We start from the raw sequence: 18,739 nt of genomic DNA, 5'->3' as shown, positions 1-18,739 counted from the left end.
GGTTATGTATCAAATGCTGATTCATTAAGTAGGTCATGAGGCCGACCTGTTGCGTCCTGCCGTCCTTCGACCCCTCCCCGCGCCCCTGTGTCCTCCCCCTCACAGAGCTAACACAGCCACACTTTTACTTCACTGGCACTTAGCTTCGATCGTCTAATTACAAACTTTTCCTGCCAAGTGAAGTATTGATACCGAAGTGCCCAGGTGCGGCGACAAATGAAGCGACTTCCAAGAAGCCATCGGCGAATACCAATCTCCGCTTACGACTATCTTGATGTCAGTTCACCACTTCGGGTCTACATAAAATGAAGTAAAAGTTACAGAAGCAAAGATCTTATAAGAATAAGAATAAGAATAAGAATAATTTTATTTCCATAAAAATGTTACAGTAACTTGTTATACAAAAACAACAATTGAGTATGTCTCTACTCCCTAAAGTAGGGTGAACCCTGTGTCTTAGGATGAGTAGTAACACTTCCCGAAAAATGAGAATTTATGCTAACAAGTCTCAACAACAGCAAAACAAAGAATTATCCAAAAACTAAAAACAATAATAGAAAAAAATAAAATAAAGTATTTTACATGCATATTTATCTTACTATTTAATTTAGATACAGAAGATAAAAAAATAAATAAAAAAGTGATGTGTGTAGATTTGTGTAAGTTTTAGAGAAGATGTGGAGTGTAGTGCATGTATGTAAAGTGTATTTATAGTGAGTGTTAGTGTATAATGTATGTGATTCATTTTCAGTCAGTGGTTTATATTTTAAGTAATATAATTACGATGTGACTGAAATAAGTCTTTCAGTTTCATCATAGTTTTTAGATTTTAGCCAATCAGTTATAACCTTTTTACATTCAAAAAGGGTTTTTGGGTATATAATAAGAACTTTATTAAGTGTGTTATATATGTATGGTCCAAGAAATCTGAAAAATCTCTGTCTGAAACAAGTTCGACCAATATTTGTTTCGCAAACAATATCCTTTCTGCGCTTTGAGATATGTTGAAATACAAGTTTATTATGCTGTTTTAGGACAATATTTTGAATAAAAAGTTGTCTGACAGTTAATACGTCACAGAATCTGTAAAGCTCAGAAGTTGGATGAAGGATTGGCTTGAAAGTGCACACCTTTAGAACTGCTCGCTGTGCACGTTCTAGGACAATAATGTTGGATTTATGTGCACCCCCCCAACAGCAGATACAGTATCGCAAGATTGATTCACATAAAGCATAATATATTATTTTTAATAAATTTGGATCAGCTACGTGTCTTAGGTTTTTAAAAATATGGATCAGTCTTCTTACTTTGGCACTAAGCAAATGAATATGTCTTTTAAAATTAAGATTTTGATCGAGTATGATACCAAGGTATTTTATCTCAGGTACTTTATCAAGTGATCTGCAGGAACATGTTATTTGATCTGAGCAATCATGTACTAACAACCTGAAATCACTTGTTGGTTGGGTGGAGTTATTGATGGAAAACGTTATATAGTTAGTCTTTTGAGCGTTCAAAGTAAGTACATTAGATGTGAGCCACTCTGTTACTTTATTAAAACCAACCTGAGCGATATCAAAAACATTAGACCATGATTTGCCCCTGAAGAGTAAGACTGTATCATCAGCATACGTCACAATGATTCCTTGAGATAATTTAAGTCCGCAAAGGTTATTAATATAAATTAAAAATAAGGTTGGCCCAAGGATACTACCCTGGGGCACGCCCCATTCTATAGCTTGAGTGCAACTGATATGTTCCCCTATTTTTGTACACTGATGTCTGTTTGTCAAATAACTCTCAAACAGATTATGTTGTGTACCTCTGATTCCAAGATGTTCAAGTTTATTTAATAGTAGTTTGGTCGATACAGTATCAAATGCTTTAGCAAGATCCAGAAATATTCCCAAGCATCTATCTCCTTCATCCAGGCTCTGCACCACAAAATCAATAACCGTATGGACTGCATCGGCTGTCGACTTCCCCGAACGAAAGCCAAACTGGTTCTCGGATAATATATTATTTCTTTCCAGATAATCAATAAGTCTAGAGTTTATTATACGTTCAAGTATCTTGGACAAGGACGGGAGAATAGAGATTGGTCTATAACAATTGACATTAACTTTATCACCCCCCTTATAAATAGGGATAACGACTGATCTCTTAGTGCATCCGGAAAAATTCCTTGCTCAAGACAAGCATTAAATATATGACACAGAAGAGGAATAAGGATATGTTTATATTCTTTTAAGATCTTGTTTGTAATATTATCCCATCCAGCAGAGCACTCATTTTTTAGATTCATAATTATATTGTTTATCTCTTCATTATCCGTTTTCATTAATATAAAGGAGTCACGCTTATTGAATGTAACAGATTCGACATTCGGTTTCGGGTTTTTATTACAATATTTATTGTTAACTTCTTCTGCCAAAGATTTTCCCACGTTTACAAAATGATTATTTACTAAATTAACTGATTCCGGAAAAGATCCTCCCATTTTGAGTAGCTCTTGTGCGTTATCTCTTTTTATTGATGTTGAAGTAATATTTTTTATAGCCTTCCAAAGTGTTTTACTATTATTACCAGCTTCTCTTAATATAGATTTTTCATGCTCTCTTTTTAGTTTTTTAATTAAGTTGTTACAGTATTTACGGTATCTGGAATACGTAAGCTTGATGATATCGCTATCTGGATTGGCCATTGATTTTTTATGCAGTTCATCTCTATTTCTGATACATCGAAGCAAACCCGGAGTAAGCCAAGGTTTAAGTATCCGTTTGCGCGATGGTACCCTAGATTTTGATGAATTTTTATCTAAAATTATCTGAATGGACTCTATCAATTTGTTAAGTGCTATATTAGGATCCTGTATTTGCAATATATCGCTGAAATCGTTGCCACTAATATCTCTTTCAAATCCTTTATAATTTACTTTGACATACTCAGTAGGTTTTAGTTTATTTATTGAATCCAAGCATATACAAAAAAGAACAGCCTTATGATCCGTTACCGTGGAATTCAGAACTATAGTGATTATTTCCTTTTTTGTTTTAACAAAGACATGATCAAGGCAAGATTTACTGGCATCTCTTGTTATAAAGTTATGTCCAACAAGAAAACCATGGTATGCAGTAACATTTAATAAACTTTCGGCGCTTGCATCATTGTGGTCAGGGTTGATATCAATATTTAAGTCCCCTGTAATAATTATATTTTGAAATGTCGATAAACTTTGTATTATGTTGCTCAAAGAATTAATAAAGTTATCCGTATTTTTAAAGGATGGAGAGCGGTAAATAGCAATAATAGCTGTTACGTTATCAATGTTAATTATTAAACAGTTTCCATCAGTACATTGTGGTTCATGAATGGATATACTAAGATTTTCTCTATAGTAAACTGCAACTCCATCATTCTGGTTCATAATTTTTTTATTTGAGATTGATTTGTAACCTTCAATAGACGGCAAAATCGGGTTACAAGACAACCAGCACTCAGTCAAGATAACAATATCAAACTCCAGCTTAACTTCATGTAGAAGAGCAAGAAATCCCGCCAAGTTGCAACCAACGCTACGTATATTTTGTGTTATTAATTTTAAAATGTTACTTGACGAAGGTAATGCGACAATTTTTATATCTGTTTTGTGTAAGCGAATGATTGTGTAGTTATGAACTTTAAGTGTGGATGGTTGAATAGTTTTTTTTATAGTTTTGTATGTGTGTGTGTGTGTTGCAGTTTTATAAATGTTATACATTATTACAAACAAAAATGTTTTGTATGCTCTTGTAGGTTGACTTAGGTATTAGTTAATACCCTCCCAAGCAAAGTCTCAGCTGTAAAAGTTATGCCTACCTATGTACCATCTACATATAAATTTGTTTAAATTATGTAAATAAACATCCTGAAACCTAAAAAGACTGCATCTGTTGCCGCTTTGTTCCTGGATTTTGTATTAAATATTCGCTAGTGGCAGTAAAACGTATCGAATAGAGAATTAATTGAGTTTTACACTTGCCAGTACTGGCCAGCTGTGGGGTGCGGGGCCTAATTGGTACTCCTATTAGGGATATAAGGCAGTAATTGAGTCAAACGAATTACTCGCTGACCTATGAAGTGCTGACGGGTTATCGATGCATAACTTAGTTACTGGTAACGGTCATGGCGCAACTTGCCCGTCCTATTTTATAGGAAACTAGCTTTTATCCCACCAGGGATCCGTTTCGCCTTTAAGTCACTATATAATGCTATTATTATGGGTTGATGTTTGTGTAGTTTTATATTGTAATGTTCAGAAATCGAATCGGCTGTGCAGTTACATTTAAAAAGCTACATTACATCTACTCCTCGGCCGTTGCGTAAACTCTGATCAAACAGTATGTCCTGCCTTTGATCACGTATACTTTATGTAGAAACTGACGGTTGTTTTAGTGCCTGGACCCACTCGGAGCTTGCTATGATATGCTCGTGATGACTCTGAAGGCCCACATCATAAAAACATAATGAGCCTACTCGTGAATCGTCATGAATGAGAACTAATAATGCGATATTATCTCTTAAAATCTGAAAACTGAAGTGGCAGTGGGCGGGTCATATCAACCGGAGAATCGATAACTGTTGGGATAGACGAGTAAAGAAAAGGAAAAGGAAAAGGAAAACGTGGCGTGGGACTCCCTTCAACTCGCTAGAGCGATGACTGAATTGAATATGATGGCTTGGTTAGTTTATTGATAGGTATACCTAATTACACTTATACACATTACTTATACATATCCTATGAGTACCCACCCACACTCACACAAACAAACAGTCAAGGAAAATTATAACATCCAACCCTCCCATACTCTGACTAAGCAAATGTTGTATGAAAGCAAAGTATTAATATACCATCTTATTGAATCGGTCAGTGAGCGCTAGCGGGCACCGCGATTACCTAATGAAGGGTTAAGGAAAGAGCCGGGTGGGGGGCCCCCACCCCCCTCTCTTCGACAGGCTTTAGAGTGGTTCGCGAGAGCTGTTTCTGATTTACACCCCCTCGCCACGGAAACACGTTAATATCCTTCCAAGAGGTTTGATTCCCCCCTATCATTATTTGCTAGCGCTTTGTTCTAAGACATTCGACCTTAGCTCTTCCCGTGTAATTATTTTTCTGGTTAATTAGTTTGTTGATTGTTGTTTTAGTCTCCTGTTCTCTGTTGTGGATGCTAGGTACACTGGTTCAGGCACATGATGTAGAATGTTTTGATTACGTTATATTTTAAGTATTATATCTTATTATAATACAAATTGGAGGTCAGCTTTTCTCCCAGGGTGACTTGAAATATAACGAGAGTACAGGATAAGACTATGACAAAGCACCAATTCAAATGCTCTACAATTTTCGGAGCTATATATTTCAGTGAGACTGCTTTCTTCCCAACTCGTAAGCAGGTACTTCGCATAAAAGAGGTTTTTCATATTTGAATGCATAGAATAGAATATGATTTATTCAACGTAAAATTTTACAATATATTTGTACAACGAATTCATAAGAAGTTATAGACTCTACAGTCTGAAAGACATAAGATTTGGATTGAGGGAAGCTCAATAGGGATGCAGATTTCATTAGATTTATTCTTAATTAATATTTCCTGAACTTGGACAACGTTATTGTAAAGAATTATAATAATATATTTGTTCCTGGTCTACCGCTGTACGGATTAAACTGTAGGCTACAATTACCGGGCCCCGTAGTTCTTCTCTTCAAAAAAAATTATAATATAAACCTTAGGACACATGATTAGCCACTAACAGTTTGGACACCTACCTATACCTACTTACATCATATCGACTTTAACTACATACCTACTTAGTAGAAAATTTGTAGGTACCTAACGGTGACCCAAGTTAAATATTCTACCAAAATATCTGCACGAACTACCTAACTGCAGACAACAACAATGACAACAAAACAAAAAAACACTCACCCAGAATTGACCGAATTATCCACCTCCGGCCACGACAGGCGGCGCTTGCAGAACGCCATCTTGAGTTTCTCCGGCGGCGGCGGCTGGCGGGGCACGCGCAGGGAGCCCCCGCGGCGGACCGGCGCCGCCTGAGCCAGGCAGTCCAGCGTGCGGCGCCGCGCGCCCAGCGCCGACGCGCCCTCCGTCGGCACCACGCGGGGGAAACCAGCTGCGGGGGAGGGGGGGGGTTTATCAAGTCATCCGTACGTTGAAGTTGTACTAACACAAACGTTTGGGACCTATACTAACACAAACACGTTATATTTATCTTGTAACACTCCTCTTTTTAGTCAAGGTTTAAAAATAACATAATCTAAGTACCTATCATACATAATACACACTGATTATTTTTTAAAAGGACAGACCGATCTTCTTCTTTCGTGATAGTGAACATGCGAATTTATAGATTTGCCCAGACCAAAAATAAGCAACTTTGATAGCATTCTGGTTGGCATGGAGTAAGTCTTCCAAGTCTCTTAAGGAGAGTAAAATTGACCGATTGACCGATAAACGCTTGCTATACTGTTTAAATGACTTATCGATAATGGAGGTTGTATTTCTTCAACAATAAAAAACACTTTCCTTACTTACAGCTTACAATTCAGGATATAACTTGATTTATGTATTCTTTTCTAAATTAACCTAAACTGAAACAACTTAGCTACATACAGTCCTACAATGACCGACACATCACAGTGAATTGTCCCTTTGTTAATAATTTAGACCACAATCCATTAGTGTACAGCCTGACCACTACTTCATTAACTTTGAGGCTATGCTCAATGTAGAATTGGTCTACAAGTGACATCAATTAATTTCATTACATTCAATCTGCGACACACAAATATTATGCAATAAATGATAACGTATTTTATTTGAATCTTTCAGAAGCTACTGTCGCAAAAAGATTTCTAAAAGCTATCATCTTGAGAAGCCTCAATCGCCTGGGGCTAAAAGCTAGTCACACGTTTTCAAGTTCCCATTTATTTACAAGTCACTAACCGTGAAACTCGCAGAAGAAAGCTTTATGTACTGAGCTGAGATTAATCGATCGCGATTGCAAAGTAAAAGCGGCCTCATAAGTCTGGATACATTCTCTAGTGGGATGTTTAAAAATCTATTTGCTGTGTTTTCATTGTTCAGGTTTAATTAAATCTTGTCTGGAATTAAATGGGCATGATCTAAGAATGGTGATTTATCTAAGAAAAATACATGTACATGTCCACGCGGCATGGGTCCGCTTTCGTTGTCGATAAACTCGTCAGCGCCACATTAATGCAGTATCGCGATATACTAGTGACGTCTTTGTATACGTTGATAACGGACCCGTGCAGCGGGGACAGATCGTTTAAAGTTTCTTGATCTTTGTATCTATGAGATATGGCGCCTTCTGTGACATGTATCCTGAACGTCCAAGAGGAAAGACTCATTAAGTATATCCTTTGACAAATAATACTGAGAGGAGCGCCTTTGAGCGATGCAAGATCTTTGTGATGGAATATTAAGTTATACTTATAGTGGAATATTAATTGAGCCAAGCTCTGTGATCTAAGCTATTCATCTTGACATAAACGGCCTGTTATTAGTTAAGTGAGTCAATAGACTGGTTAGAAATTGCGGACGATATTAGACTAATTTATATCTACATAATATAATATGAAGATAGAATATTTGTATTTTGTCATGCACATTTATTGTGTTTTCTATTCTATATGTAAGTATTATACAGGGTGATTGGAAAGTCGATGTATTCCTTTAAATGGGTTGTAGTCGAAGGCATTTCCAGTCGATTGAACCCCATAATGCATTATCCGAAAATCAACCATTTCTGAGTTATTTAAGTTTTACGATTTTTTTTTAAATTTTGCCAAAATTTATGTTTAAAAGCAAAATATTTCAAAAACCAACGATTTTTTTTATACTTTTTTGATTGTTTTGCATTGGTGACACCTTAGTCAACTAATCATAATCATTAATTGCGTAATATTTAACTTAATTTAGACACAGTGCTTCAAAATAGATGAAACATTAAGAAAATTTTACGAAAGATGAAAATAAAAAAGCTAATTTAAAAAAGAATTTTATCTTACAATTTTTCAGGCACTACAGCCTAAAAACATAATCAATTTATAAGCTTTAAAATGACATAATCCAATTTAAAATCGATTAAGGTATGACCAAGATATAGCCAAAACAACCGCATAAGCGGGCAAATCTCAGTAGGGAAACAAACTAAATTTTGTTTAAATTTTAAGGTAAAATGTCTTATAACTGGACTTTTTAGAGCTCCGAACCGTTTTCTAATAATTGTTCTCCGATAGCGCGGTCCCTCAAAGGCACAGATCGACTACAAGGTTGCTTCACCGAAATAATGCTAGTCCGATAACACGGTTAGCCGAAAGTACTTTTTGATGGCGATAGGTTCAAAGATAGAATGCTTTTTCGACTGCCCAGTTTAACCACCAAATTGCATCTCCTATAACACTATTCGGTGAAACTTTTCAGCTAAAATATTTGGCACAGTGTTTGAACACGTTGAATTTAAAACAATCATTGTCAAACAGTGCTATTGTCACGTGCAGTAGCATTGGCCAGTAGGCCAATCATGTTTTCGGCGAATTAACCGTCGTCGAACAGTACTTTTATGGAACCGGGTTGTGAAGAATTATTTTGTTTTACCAATCATAATTGAAAATTACAATCGGCTAACCGTGTTATCGGACAAGCATTATTTCGGTGAAACAACCTTGTCCTAGATCAGTGCATTTGAGGAACCGCACTATTGGAACACAATAATTTGTAAACAGTTCGGATAAGTCCAGTTACAATACTTTTTACCTTAAAATTTGAACAAAATCTTGTTTGTTTCCCTTCTGAGATTTGCCCGCCTATGCGGTTGTTTTGGCTATATCTTGGCCATACCTTAATAGACTTTAGATTGAAATATGTCATTTTAAAGCTTATAAATTGATTATGTTTTTAAGCTGTAGTGCCTGAAAAATTGTCAGATAAAATTCTTTTTTAAATTAGCTTTTTTATTTCATCTTTCGTAAAATTTTCTTAATGTTTCATCTATTTTGAAGCACTGTGTCTAAATTAAGTTAAATATTACGCAATCAATGATTATGATTAGTTTACTAAGGTGTCACCAATGCAAAACAATCAAAAAAGTATTAAAAAAATCGTTGGTTTTTGAAATATTTTGCTTAAAAACATACATTTTGGCAAAATTAAAAAAAAAACTTAAAACTTAAATAACTCAGAAATGCTTTCGACTACAACCCATTTATAGGAATACATCGACTTACCAATCACCCTGTATAATAACGTGGACTTGAGTACCTATAACCTCTGATCATGCAAGATGCTCCCATGATTGAAGACTATAGACATACATAAGTATGTATGTGCACAGCAGTGAAAACAAATGTAGTTTTATATCCTAGTTTGATAAGATGGCTCAGGAGTTTCTTACCTCTGCACTTCTCCAAAAACAAAAAGAGCTCCTTTTTCGAACGGAGAGAAGTTCGTGAACAAAATTTGTTCACCATAAAATTTTATATTTACATACTTACATACATACAGATGCTCCCGACTGTAATCCCCGAACGGGTAGTCAGATGTGACTGGCTACCGACAATTTTATATTTAACGATGAATAAGAGCGTTTGACTATGCTTTTAACAACTTTCTCATTACCTCTCATGGAAGCGGGCGAGGGCTGCGGCTGCGCCTGTCCGTCGGCGGAGCGGTGGCGCGGCGGCGGCGCGCGGCGCGGGCTCAGCGCCAGCCCCGCCACGCTTTCCGCCACGCCCGCCACATACTGACCGATGGATGATAGGAAACTCATCGCGGCTACTCAAGGTTGCACTACATCGTTGTTTATTATACATTACATGGTTGTTGTCACTGCTGTGCACATAAATATGTACATAACCATGTAATGTACTTTTTTATCCCAGTTCGAAAAGATGGCGCAGGAGTTTCTTACCTCTGTACTTCTCCAAAGACAAAAAGAGCTCCTTATCCTAACGGAGAGTATTTTGTATTTTGGCGAATTCTCTTTTATTGATCTTATCCCGATACTACTTACACAGAATGTATATAGACGACGAAAAAAAGCATTTGACGTTGACTTTAGACTTTAATCCCTTGCTTACCTCTCATGGAAGCGGGCGAGGGCTGCGGCTGCGCCTGCCCGTCGGCGGAGCGGTGGCGCGGCGGCGGCGCGCGGCGCGGGCTCAGCGCCAGCCCCGCCACGCTGTCTGCCACGCCCGCCACGTACTGACCGATGGACGACAGGAAACTCATCGCGGCTGGCTGAGTGCCGCACTACATCACACTACCACCCTGTAACAAAAAAAATATTAGCATCAGCGAAAAGAGTTCGCGAAAGAAGTCTTATCAGAGTGTCTGTATCTGGATCCCGTATAAGTTCATCATAAGAGCTTGCTAGGTTTGGTTATTATGAAACCAGTGATAGCTGTGAGTCGCTTTGGCAGCCCGTGTGATGAAGCCAATCTTCGTGAAAACTTTGCATAAAATAGTCCCTAGGGTTTTTATTGGAACTTTGGTAGCCGTAGCGTAATGGCGAAACGGATGGCTTAACTTAGGATTACTGACATAGTAGTAAAAATATAAGTCTTGAATGTTATTCTGTAAATATATGGATTGTGTATAGATGATGAGCCACGAACATAAAACGCAATAGTGTCATTTTCGAAGGAGTAATTAGGTCTGTTTCTCTCCAACCACACATTTCTGGGGAAAATAAGAATGCTTTGAGAATATCGTTCCAGTTCCATTCAGCCTAATGGGATCGCCTTTTGAGCCTTCCAGTACAGCTAAAGTCTCTCCATAAATACAATTTTATTTCTTTCTTTTACGCACTTCGTACCGACATATGAAAACGCCCGCTTCCTATTTTCATTTTGCGCGCCAAAAATATGATTAACTTAATAGGTAAAATAAAGGAAGGACCTTTTTGTGAACCTTTGAGAGTTTGTTAGGAGTCAGGAATGTGGATGGAAATAAAATTAGTATCGTGCTGATGGCCGGGAGCGGTGGGTTATATGTGTTTCACTCGTAAAAATTACTTTATTTTCACAATTAACCTTTAGAAATCTTAGCTTTACTTCTATTTCCTGAGCTGCAACGCAGCTTTTGTATACATAATAAATTTTTAATGTACCGTTACAACTTACAAACATAATATTCACGACTGTTCTCGAAGGCGTCGTCAGACAGAGGTGACAAGACTGAAACCACCCGCTTTTCGCTGTACATTTGTACTCACGAGAGCCGAAACCGAAACCTACGACTCTTACAACATTAAAAATACCAGAGATGCTTTCTAAAAGTTACAAAAAAAATATTTTACTACATTTAGCAATAAGAATTATGTGGATGGTTCTGTACATTTATGTACCAAGTTATACTCTTATTCATAGTAAAACAAATCCCCACTTTAGAATTTTGATTTCGTGTGAAATTGCACCCATCTACCAGCTGTTGCTTCTGGAAAAGTTAATTAAGGAACAGAAATTAGTGGATGAACACAAACTAAGGGATGGCTGGTATCCGTGTCTGCTCGCAGTACATAAATCCATTAAGGGCTGAGCGCCCTGCCCGCCCAGGGGGGTCACTCTCTAAGACGAAAAACTAACCCCCTTATTCATAGAAAAGTTACAATACGTTTTAACTAATAAACTGTTTTGTCCCTCTCTGTCAAAGAACAAATTGTTCTTTGTCGGAGAGGGACAAAACAGTTTATTAGTTAAAACGTTCTGTAACTTCTCTATGAATAAGGGGGTTAGTTTCTGAGCGTTGCTGCGCGAGCCACGACCCTATCTTCTTGTTCTTCCTAGCCTTTTCCTTATTTAGGGTCGGTTTTGTGCGTCATGTCACGCCATTTTTCCCCATCCTCTGTAATATCCTCATTCATTGCACACACTCTCTAACATTTTCTTTCACACAATCAAGCCACGTCTTTCTTGGTCTTCCTCTCTTACTTTCAGGTTCCTTCAGGTCTCATTTTGGCTACGACCCTATCTCGTTGTATTAAACGTGCCGATTTCACAACAGCTCTTGTTCGTTCGTTTTTCACCAGTATACAGTAACCCTCCTGTTGCCCGCGCGTAATCCAACCCCTCCGAGAACAATATTGGAAACGAAGCTACTCCTGTCTGCAGGACTAAGCTCAGATGGGTATTCTACATGCGATTATAAGTTAATCTTTGCATAATCAAATTCTACGTGTGTTATTCTAATACCAAAATTTACATGAATAAAAAAAGGCTGAGTGCAAGTCGGACTAGCGCACGATCGGTTTACTGCCATGAATAATTGTTTTTTTTATTAGTGTTAATCTTACTTCATTTTACAGAAAGATACATCATTTAACAAGTTTCAACAGTAGTTCTTATTATTATATTTACGAAAAAGCTGCTTTTACGTACAAACATGCTGTCTGCATGACGAATCTATATTTATTCTATTTTTTGTCATTGGCATCGGGTTCCTAAAAAGGATTTCAGCAAAGAAAGTCACTGAAAACTCCACAATCTGATAAGTACGTACCTGCGGCACTTAATTACTTGGATGTGTCCCAAAACACGACATAACACTTATATTAAGCTGCCGTCTACGTTGTGTTACGTTGGTTACCATACATTTGCACTTTATTGTTCCAAACACATGCTGAACATTATCCCGGGAGCGTCTCTTAAACGAGCCTTATTAAATTTGAGCTCGGGGGCTGTTTGTAACTACAAATGTTGACTCAGTATGAGACGGGGCAATCATGCACGTAAGTGTTCCTGAGATTTCTGCAGTGCGGTGCTCAGTTTATGAACTAGCAAGTCTTGTCTACAGAAATTTCAGCTATGATTTTATTAGCTATGTGTTCTATGTTGATGTTGCTTTAATTTTATGAAGTAACATTTTTTTTTGTTTAAATTTTAATAATTAAATTTATTTTAGTTATATAAAAAAACACACACACTAAAGTTTAAAAAGTGCACTTGCACCGTATTTTTATGTAGTTATTAAATAAACATGGCAAGTGCTTCAGTTACAAAGTAGTAGGTAGGTATCTCTTGCAAAAGTTTTAGCACTTTCTTTTCTCTCCATCCCTAGAGCTTCGGCGGATAAGTAATCAAAAACTTCCACAGTGATATGAAAGTAATATTAAATAGAGAAGACTACCTCGTACACGGTACCTGCGAGTATATTTAAACACTTGTTTGTAGAATTAACAAAGTTTCCAGACTTGCCAACACAGACACATAATAAATTTTTATCCCGTTTCATTATCTCGGCAGAACAAAGCTAAACCATATTTGTTCCTTTTCAATGGAGCTATAAAAGTGAATTAGTTTGTGTTATTTTTCAATTGAGCGGCGGGTGTGGTAGAGTTACTTCTTTTTCTGTTGTGTTAGTAGTTTTGGTAACTATTGGATAGCTGTTAGACCCTTGTCTCATTGGACGACTACTGTCGTGTGATCGTGTCATGTCTCGTTTTGCTATGTAATAGCAATAGGTATATAGCTAGCCAGCCAGTTATACCTACCTAGCTTTTCCTAATTTCCGGCTGACCTGCTTAATCACGGCAGAGGTTAGTTTTTTTAAAATTTCTAACTTGTTAAAAATTGACGGCAAAATTAAAGACGTTAATCCGCACTAGCATGCAAGATGGATCGTCTTAAGTGAGTAGATAGGCAAATAATATATTAATATCGGAAAACTGAACTGGTTCATAAGTTTACGAAACGCAGTTTTTTTCTTAGACAAGTACATAAAACAAACAAAAGTTTAGTTACAATATCATTATTGAGTTAAGGACATCAAAGAACGTTTTCATCTCCTGAAAATAATTTCGTGCATTTCCTAGAGGTATATTTTCATCCAGCTGTGTGACACGTCGCAGGAATGGCAGACACGTGACGAATGGGATTATTGTGCTCACCCACATTATAAATATTCCGCTGCTATGTGCAAGAAAAGGAAATATTCAAATATTAAATATGCCAAGTAAGTAGAATTCTTACAAGTATTTGTATGGTAAGACAAACACACAAACTTATCATTCAAGGAAAACTACATTTTCTCAAGAAAATCTGTCCAACGCAGAGATCTAAGATTCCAAATTGCTCGTTCTAAGATTGAAAATGTTCAAATTGAATTTCTGGAATAATACGAAAGTGCGACTCATCTGCTTCCAGTCCGGTCATTTCCAACCGAAGACGGAGGCACAATAGAAAATAATTATGGCCTGGAATGGCTACGTAAATTGAGTTTACAAGATTATGTCTCGGGGGAGAGTGCAGCTCAGCCCTCCATGCTCGCAATCAACTTATGGCAAATTAAGAGTATTCCCTGCTGCGCTCTTCTGGAACTATTCGTGTTTTTGTTGTAATGTGTTTTTTATATGTTTCTTTTTGTCTATTAATAAAAATATAGCCTCTTCTTGCCGTATCGGTTCTGTGCTCAGCCTTGTTTGTCCAACCACTTCATAAATAGCACGTAGCCTTATCATTATGATGAAGTCTGCTCCTATCTATATTTACGTAAAATATAATATAATAACGTTAATTTTTTAAGCAGTTTGCGTTCCTGTTTAAATAAATTAAAAAAGCAGTGCAAATAGGACCTCGGGCGGACTCCGATACGATGAGAATTGAACCCGTCTCTATCAGGAGCCGTGTCACTGACTGTTTAATTAACTAACAATGGACTTGTTCGTTTACAGTAAAATTATGACACGACAAGCACGCTCTCTGTAACTTGATGAAACATTCAGGGACTCCGAGTCACTCGCCGCATTTATAATACTTAAAGCGAAGCTCCACAGAAAATACACTTTATATATATTATATATTATATCAAAGTAACAAAATAGGGGCTGAAAGCGTCAACCCTTTTAAAACCCGTCAGACTTTGATTCTGTTAAGACAGGGCACTTTAAAAGTATCACGCCACTATGCCATTTACAACTTAATTATTTACCCTTAAGATGGGACGTTCAAAAGTTAACCGGATTAGGAAGTTACATTTTGTTTAGTTCTACTTCTAAGTTGAAGTTTATTTTGCTTTATCTCCAATGGAGTATTATTATGAAGTTTCAGAATTAAACTATGAAAGGTCACGCATAATGTAATCCTAATAATGGAAATCATAACAAGAGCTTTAATCACAGTGGAAATATTTAGGTAGCACTTTATAGAACGGCAATTTTCACTTCAGTTTACATGCTCGCATCCAACACGTGCAGATGTGTAGATGTGTAAGTAAAGGGCGCAGCCAATCAATCACACAGTAGCAGATGTTGATTGCTATTAGTCGATTCGACGAGGCAGCGGCGGACGAGCCGGCACGATCCAGAAATACCCATTAAACTGGCCCCAAGTAATTATCTACTGTTGCGGAGGATTACTTTGCAAACGTTATTGTTGATGATCGGAAAACTGAATTGAATACTGATCCGTTGGCGCAATTTATGACATATTGATATTATGTTATGCTATCTGCCGACCGTAGTCCGCTAGCCGCGCGCACTGCGTTAAACAAGGACTTTGTATCAAAGTCCTTGGCGTTAAATCAATTAATTACTCGCTTAGCAAACGACTACACATATTTTTGTCCATAGAGTAGATACTTAATATGTCCTATATCCAGTTGAGTTTTGAAAAATATACATGTTAAAAAATAACTGTTTAAATCTGGTTTATTTTCAAATAACTTATATGCATGAATGAAGTATTGCCTCTCTCACAGGCCTGTGTCTAGCAGTGGATCTTATTAGCTGTTGATGATGATGATGAAATTAATATCGACGGCAAATCCAGCTGCGGGTAAATGGAACTCATGCCACTGTATAAAAAATTTCGCTGTTGATAAATTGATTGATTCAACGTTTCATATTTGCATACCCTACGTTTTTTATTTCAAAAGGAGTAAAATTCTGACATGTTTTATATGGTAGCAAGAGCAACAGACAACTGCCACTTGTTAGTCCTGTTGGAATTAGCAAGTTTTACTATCTTAATACAATTTATAATTAACTAGCTGTCCCCGCGCGCTTCGCTTCGCCTTAAAAAGTTTTCCTGTGGGAATTTCGGGATAAAAAGTAGCCTATGTTCTTTCCCAGGGTCTAGACCGTATGTATACCAAATTTCATTCAAATCCGTTCAGTAGTTTTGGCGTGAAAGAGTAACAGACAGACAGACAGACAGACAGACAGACAGACACAGTTACTTTCGCATTTATAATATTAGTTAGGATGAACTCACATTAGTACAGAAATAGAGTTATTTCAAACTTTCATATATTTTTTGTCAAACTCTTGTGATGTCCCTGCATTTTCTATTATTTTATACCGTAGAAACTAAGTTTTGTATAACTACATAATTTGTACATAGTATCTTGTATCTGTATCTATTTCTCCATACACTGTGGTGGAATACCGTCGCTCGGCTGGCTTCAATAGGCCATAAGAGTCGGCCACCCGTACGTGCCTGCGGTGGGGCAGCATGTGGCCGTTTTACCCTCCAAAAGGGTTCCCATTGCATTCGCCGCGCGTCGCCTATATCGCTTAATCATGATATATTGTTGAGCTTTTTGGACACTCTGATTGAGATACTGTCTGGTGTTATTGTGAAGAGTGGAGCTTCTACGGCAATGATTTATATTGTGTAGTTTTTGCTTGTGAGTATGCGCGCTATGAAAACTTTAACGCTATGAAATTTGAAGTACGTCAGTATAACTCCTGTTTCTGCTTTTATGTTTGAAGTTCTATATAAAGTTACGCTCTAATCAGGATCTTTCAACTGCAGTAACAAAAATTCTTGTGGTGACATAAAACCAGAAAGATATAACAGTAAAAACATTTCGTGTTTCCATAAAGTTTTCATACTTCATACTTCTACATAATATAGTGCTAAAATAATTTTAGAGCGTTCCAGAATAGAACAACTTGGTAACTTTACATTTAAACTTACATGAAACTTATTCATGAAAAATTAATATTCATGTAAAATACTTACAAAAATGACTTTAGAAACTTTTATACGTAGATAGTAACTAACTTGAATTCTTAAATAAATCGAGAGGTACAATAAAGTAGGATTTTTTTTAATAACTTAAAAATCTGTCAAAATAATATCTGAAAAAATATAGTCACAAACAATAAACATTTTAAACGTTCCACACTATACCTGATTCGCATACAGTAATTATATCAATTAACGTTCACATATTTCTCTACCCAGAAACATGACCAACGCACTTAAATTTTATTGGACACCCCATGAAAATAATAGGCAACATAACACCTGATAATTCCGCACGCATGAATGTAACTGTAAACCTACCGAATTCCGGCGTGGTTCCTGTCCGCTAGGTTGGTAACACTTGAACTTTTTGAAATGTTTATTTCCGATCACAGAGCAGAACGTGGAAGGTATTGTTTGTAAGCAGTGGCTGTGCAGGGGGGTGAGTGTCGCGGCGCGGGCGGGGGCTCCGGCGGCGGGCGTCGCGCGCGGGCTCCAGGCTCGGACTGAGCGCCGCGCCCGACGCCCCCCGGTGTCCTCGCGAGAGCGACAGGTGATCCACTCGACAACATCCAACGGCAACTTTTAACTCTCATTGCTTGTTGTATCGATTTCTTTGATTTCGAGTCGCATGATTTAATTTTTTAAGTTCCTATGTGTGTTGCCATTTGGTTCGTTTATATAACGATGCACTATCTAAAATTTCAGTTTAAAACAAAGGAACGAGTCACAAAATAGTGGGTGAAATCTTAGACGAGTAGAAAGTAAAATTTATAATGAAAGAGTTGGGACTCAAACTACTCAACTCCCTCGCAGCTATTTCCATCTCTGATAGATTGCTGTTAGTAAATAAAAAAACCTCCTTTGCAATTCGAGCAGGCAGCAGCAGAGTAAAGACACAGGCCAGCAGGCAGTAACTTGACTTTATAACAGCTCGTTTACTTTGAAAGTCTCTGCAATTTATTCTGAACAAGCGTCCGTTCGAGCGGTGATTAGCAAACTTTATTGACGACTTCCCCGAGAGCCCCGGCACTCCGAAACTTATTATCAGCGAACATAAATCAAGATTTATAAAATAACTTAGGGTTTTCCTCATGTTTGAGTGAAATATTGAAATGCCGAGAGGGCCCGGGTCGGCCCGCGTCACGTCAAATACCTCCAGCCGACGGCGCCGCTGTCGATGTCAGGAATTCTGACGGCTTCCGGATAGTAATTAGGAAGTATATTATCGTGATTAATATTAAAGGTAAACTATATCTGCAGTACTGTTAATACAATACGGCCATGTGCTGCTTCAGCCAATTAATTAGACCGCTACACTTGACAGTAATAACGAAGGAAGGTTTCACCCTCAACGCGAAGGAACTTGCTCAGTTAAATATAATTTAACGAGAATCGTCGACTGTGCACTGCGATCTCGCTGCGAGATGCTTATATATCTCCAGCAAGGTGTGATCTCCAGTTTACTCGTGTTGTTGTCATTTTGTGTAAACTAGCAATTTATTTTATAGTTGCAACATTTAAACAATACAAATTCCAATTGTAATGAAATAAATATTCCTCGTTATACAATATTTAGGTTCCTAAAAGAAGCAAAAATCCTGATTTCGAAATTATTTTGTAATCGATTTTTGCTATGCCGTAGCCGTTTTTTGTAAAAGCTGCAAAGCGTAGCAGTTTTGT

The 18,739-nt window shown here is 37.3% G+C and overlaps 1 protein-coding gene across 1 annotated transcript in view; it reads right to left on the bottom strand.

Annotated features, from left to right (window-relative positions):
- LOC105393488 (BAI1-associated protein 3) overlaps positions 1-17,578 on the bottom strand; it is an 86,707-nt gene extending 69,129 nt beyond the window's left edge. Inside the window, exons 1-4 of the mRNA XM_048631517.1 lie at positions 17,382-17,578; positions 10,455-10,457; positions 10,169-10,360; positions 5,970-6,177 (exon numbers count right to left, since the gene is read on the bottom strand). Of these exons, the coding sequence (XP_048487474.1) occupies positions 5,970-6,177; positions 10,169-10,319 (359 nt within the window). The 5' untranslated portion in view covers positions 10,320-10,360; positions 10,455-10,457; positions 17,382-17,578. The remainder of the gene's footprint in view (positions 1-5,969; positions 6,178-10,168; positions 10,361-10,454; positions 10,458-17,381) is intronic.
- Between the last annotated feature and the right edge of the window lie 1,161 nt (positions 17,579-18,739).

Source organism: Plutella xylostella, chromosome 29 (genome assembly GCF_932276165.1).
Source record: "Plutella xylostella chromosome 29, ilPluXylo3.1, whole genome shotgun sequence".
In the NCBI taxonomy this organism is placed as follows: Eukaryota; Metazoa; Arthropoda; class Insecta; order Lepidoptera; family Plutellidae; genus Plutella; species Plutella xylostella.
The sequence above is the reverse complement of the archived record's forward strand: the minus strand, read 5'-3'. Positions and strand labels throughout refer to the sequence as shown.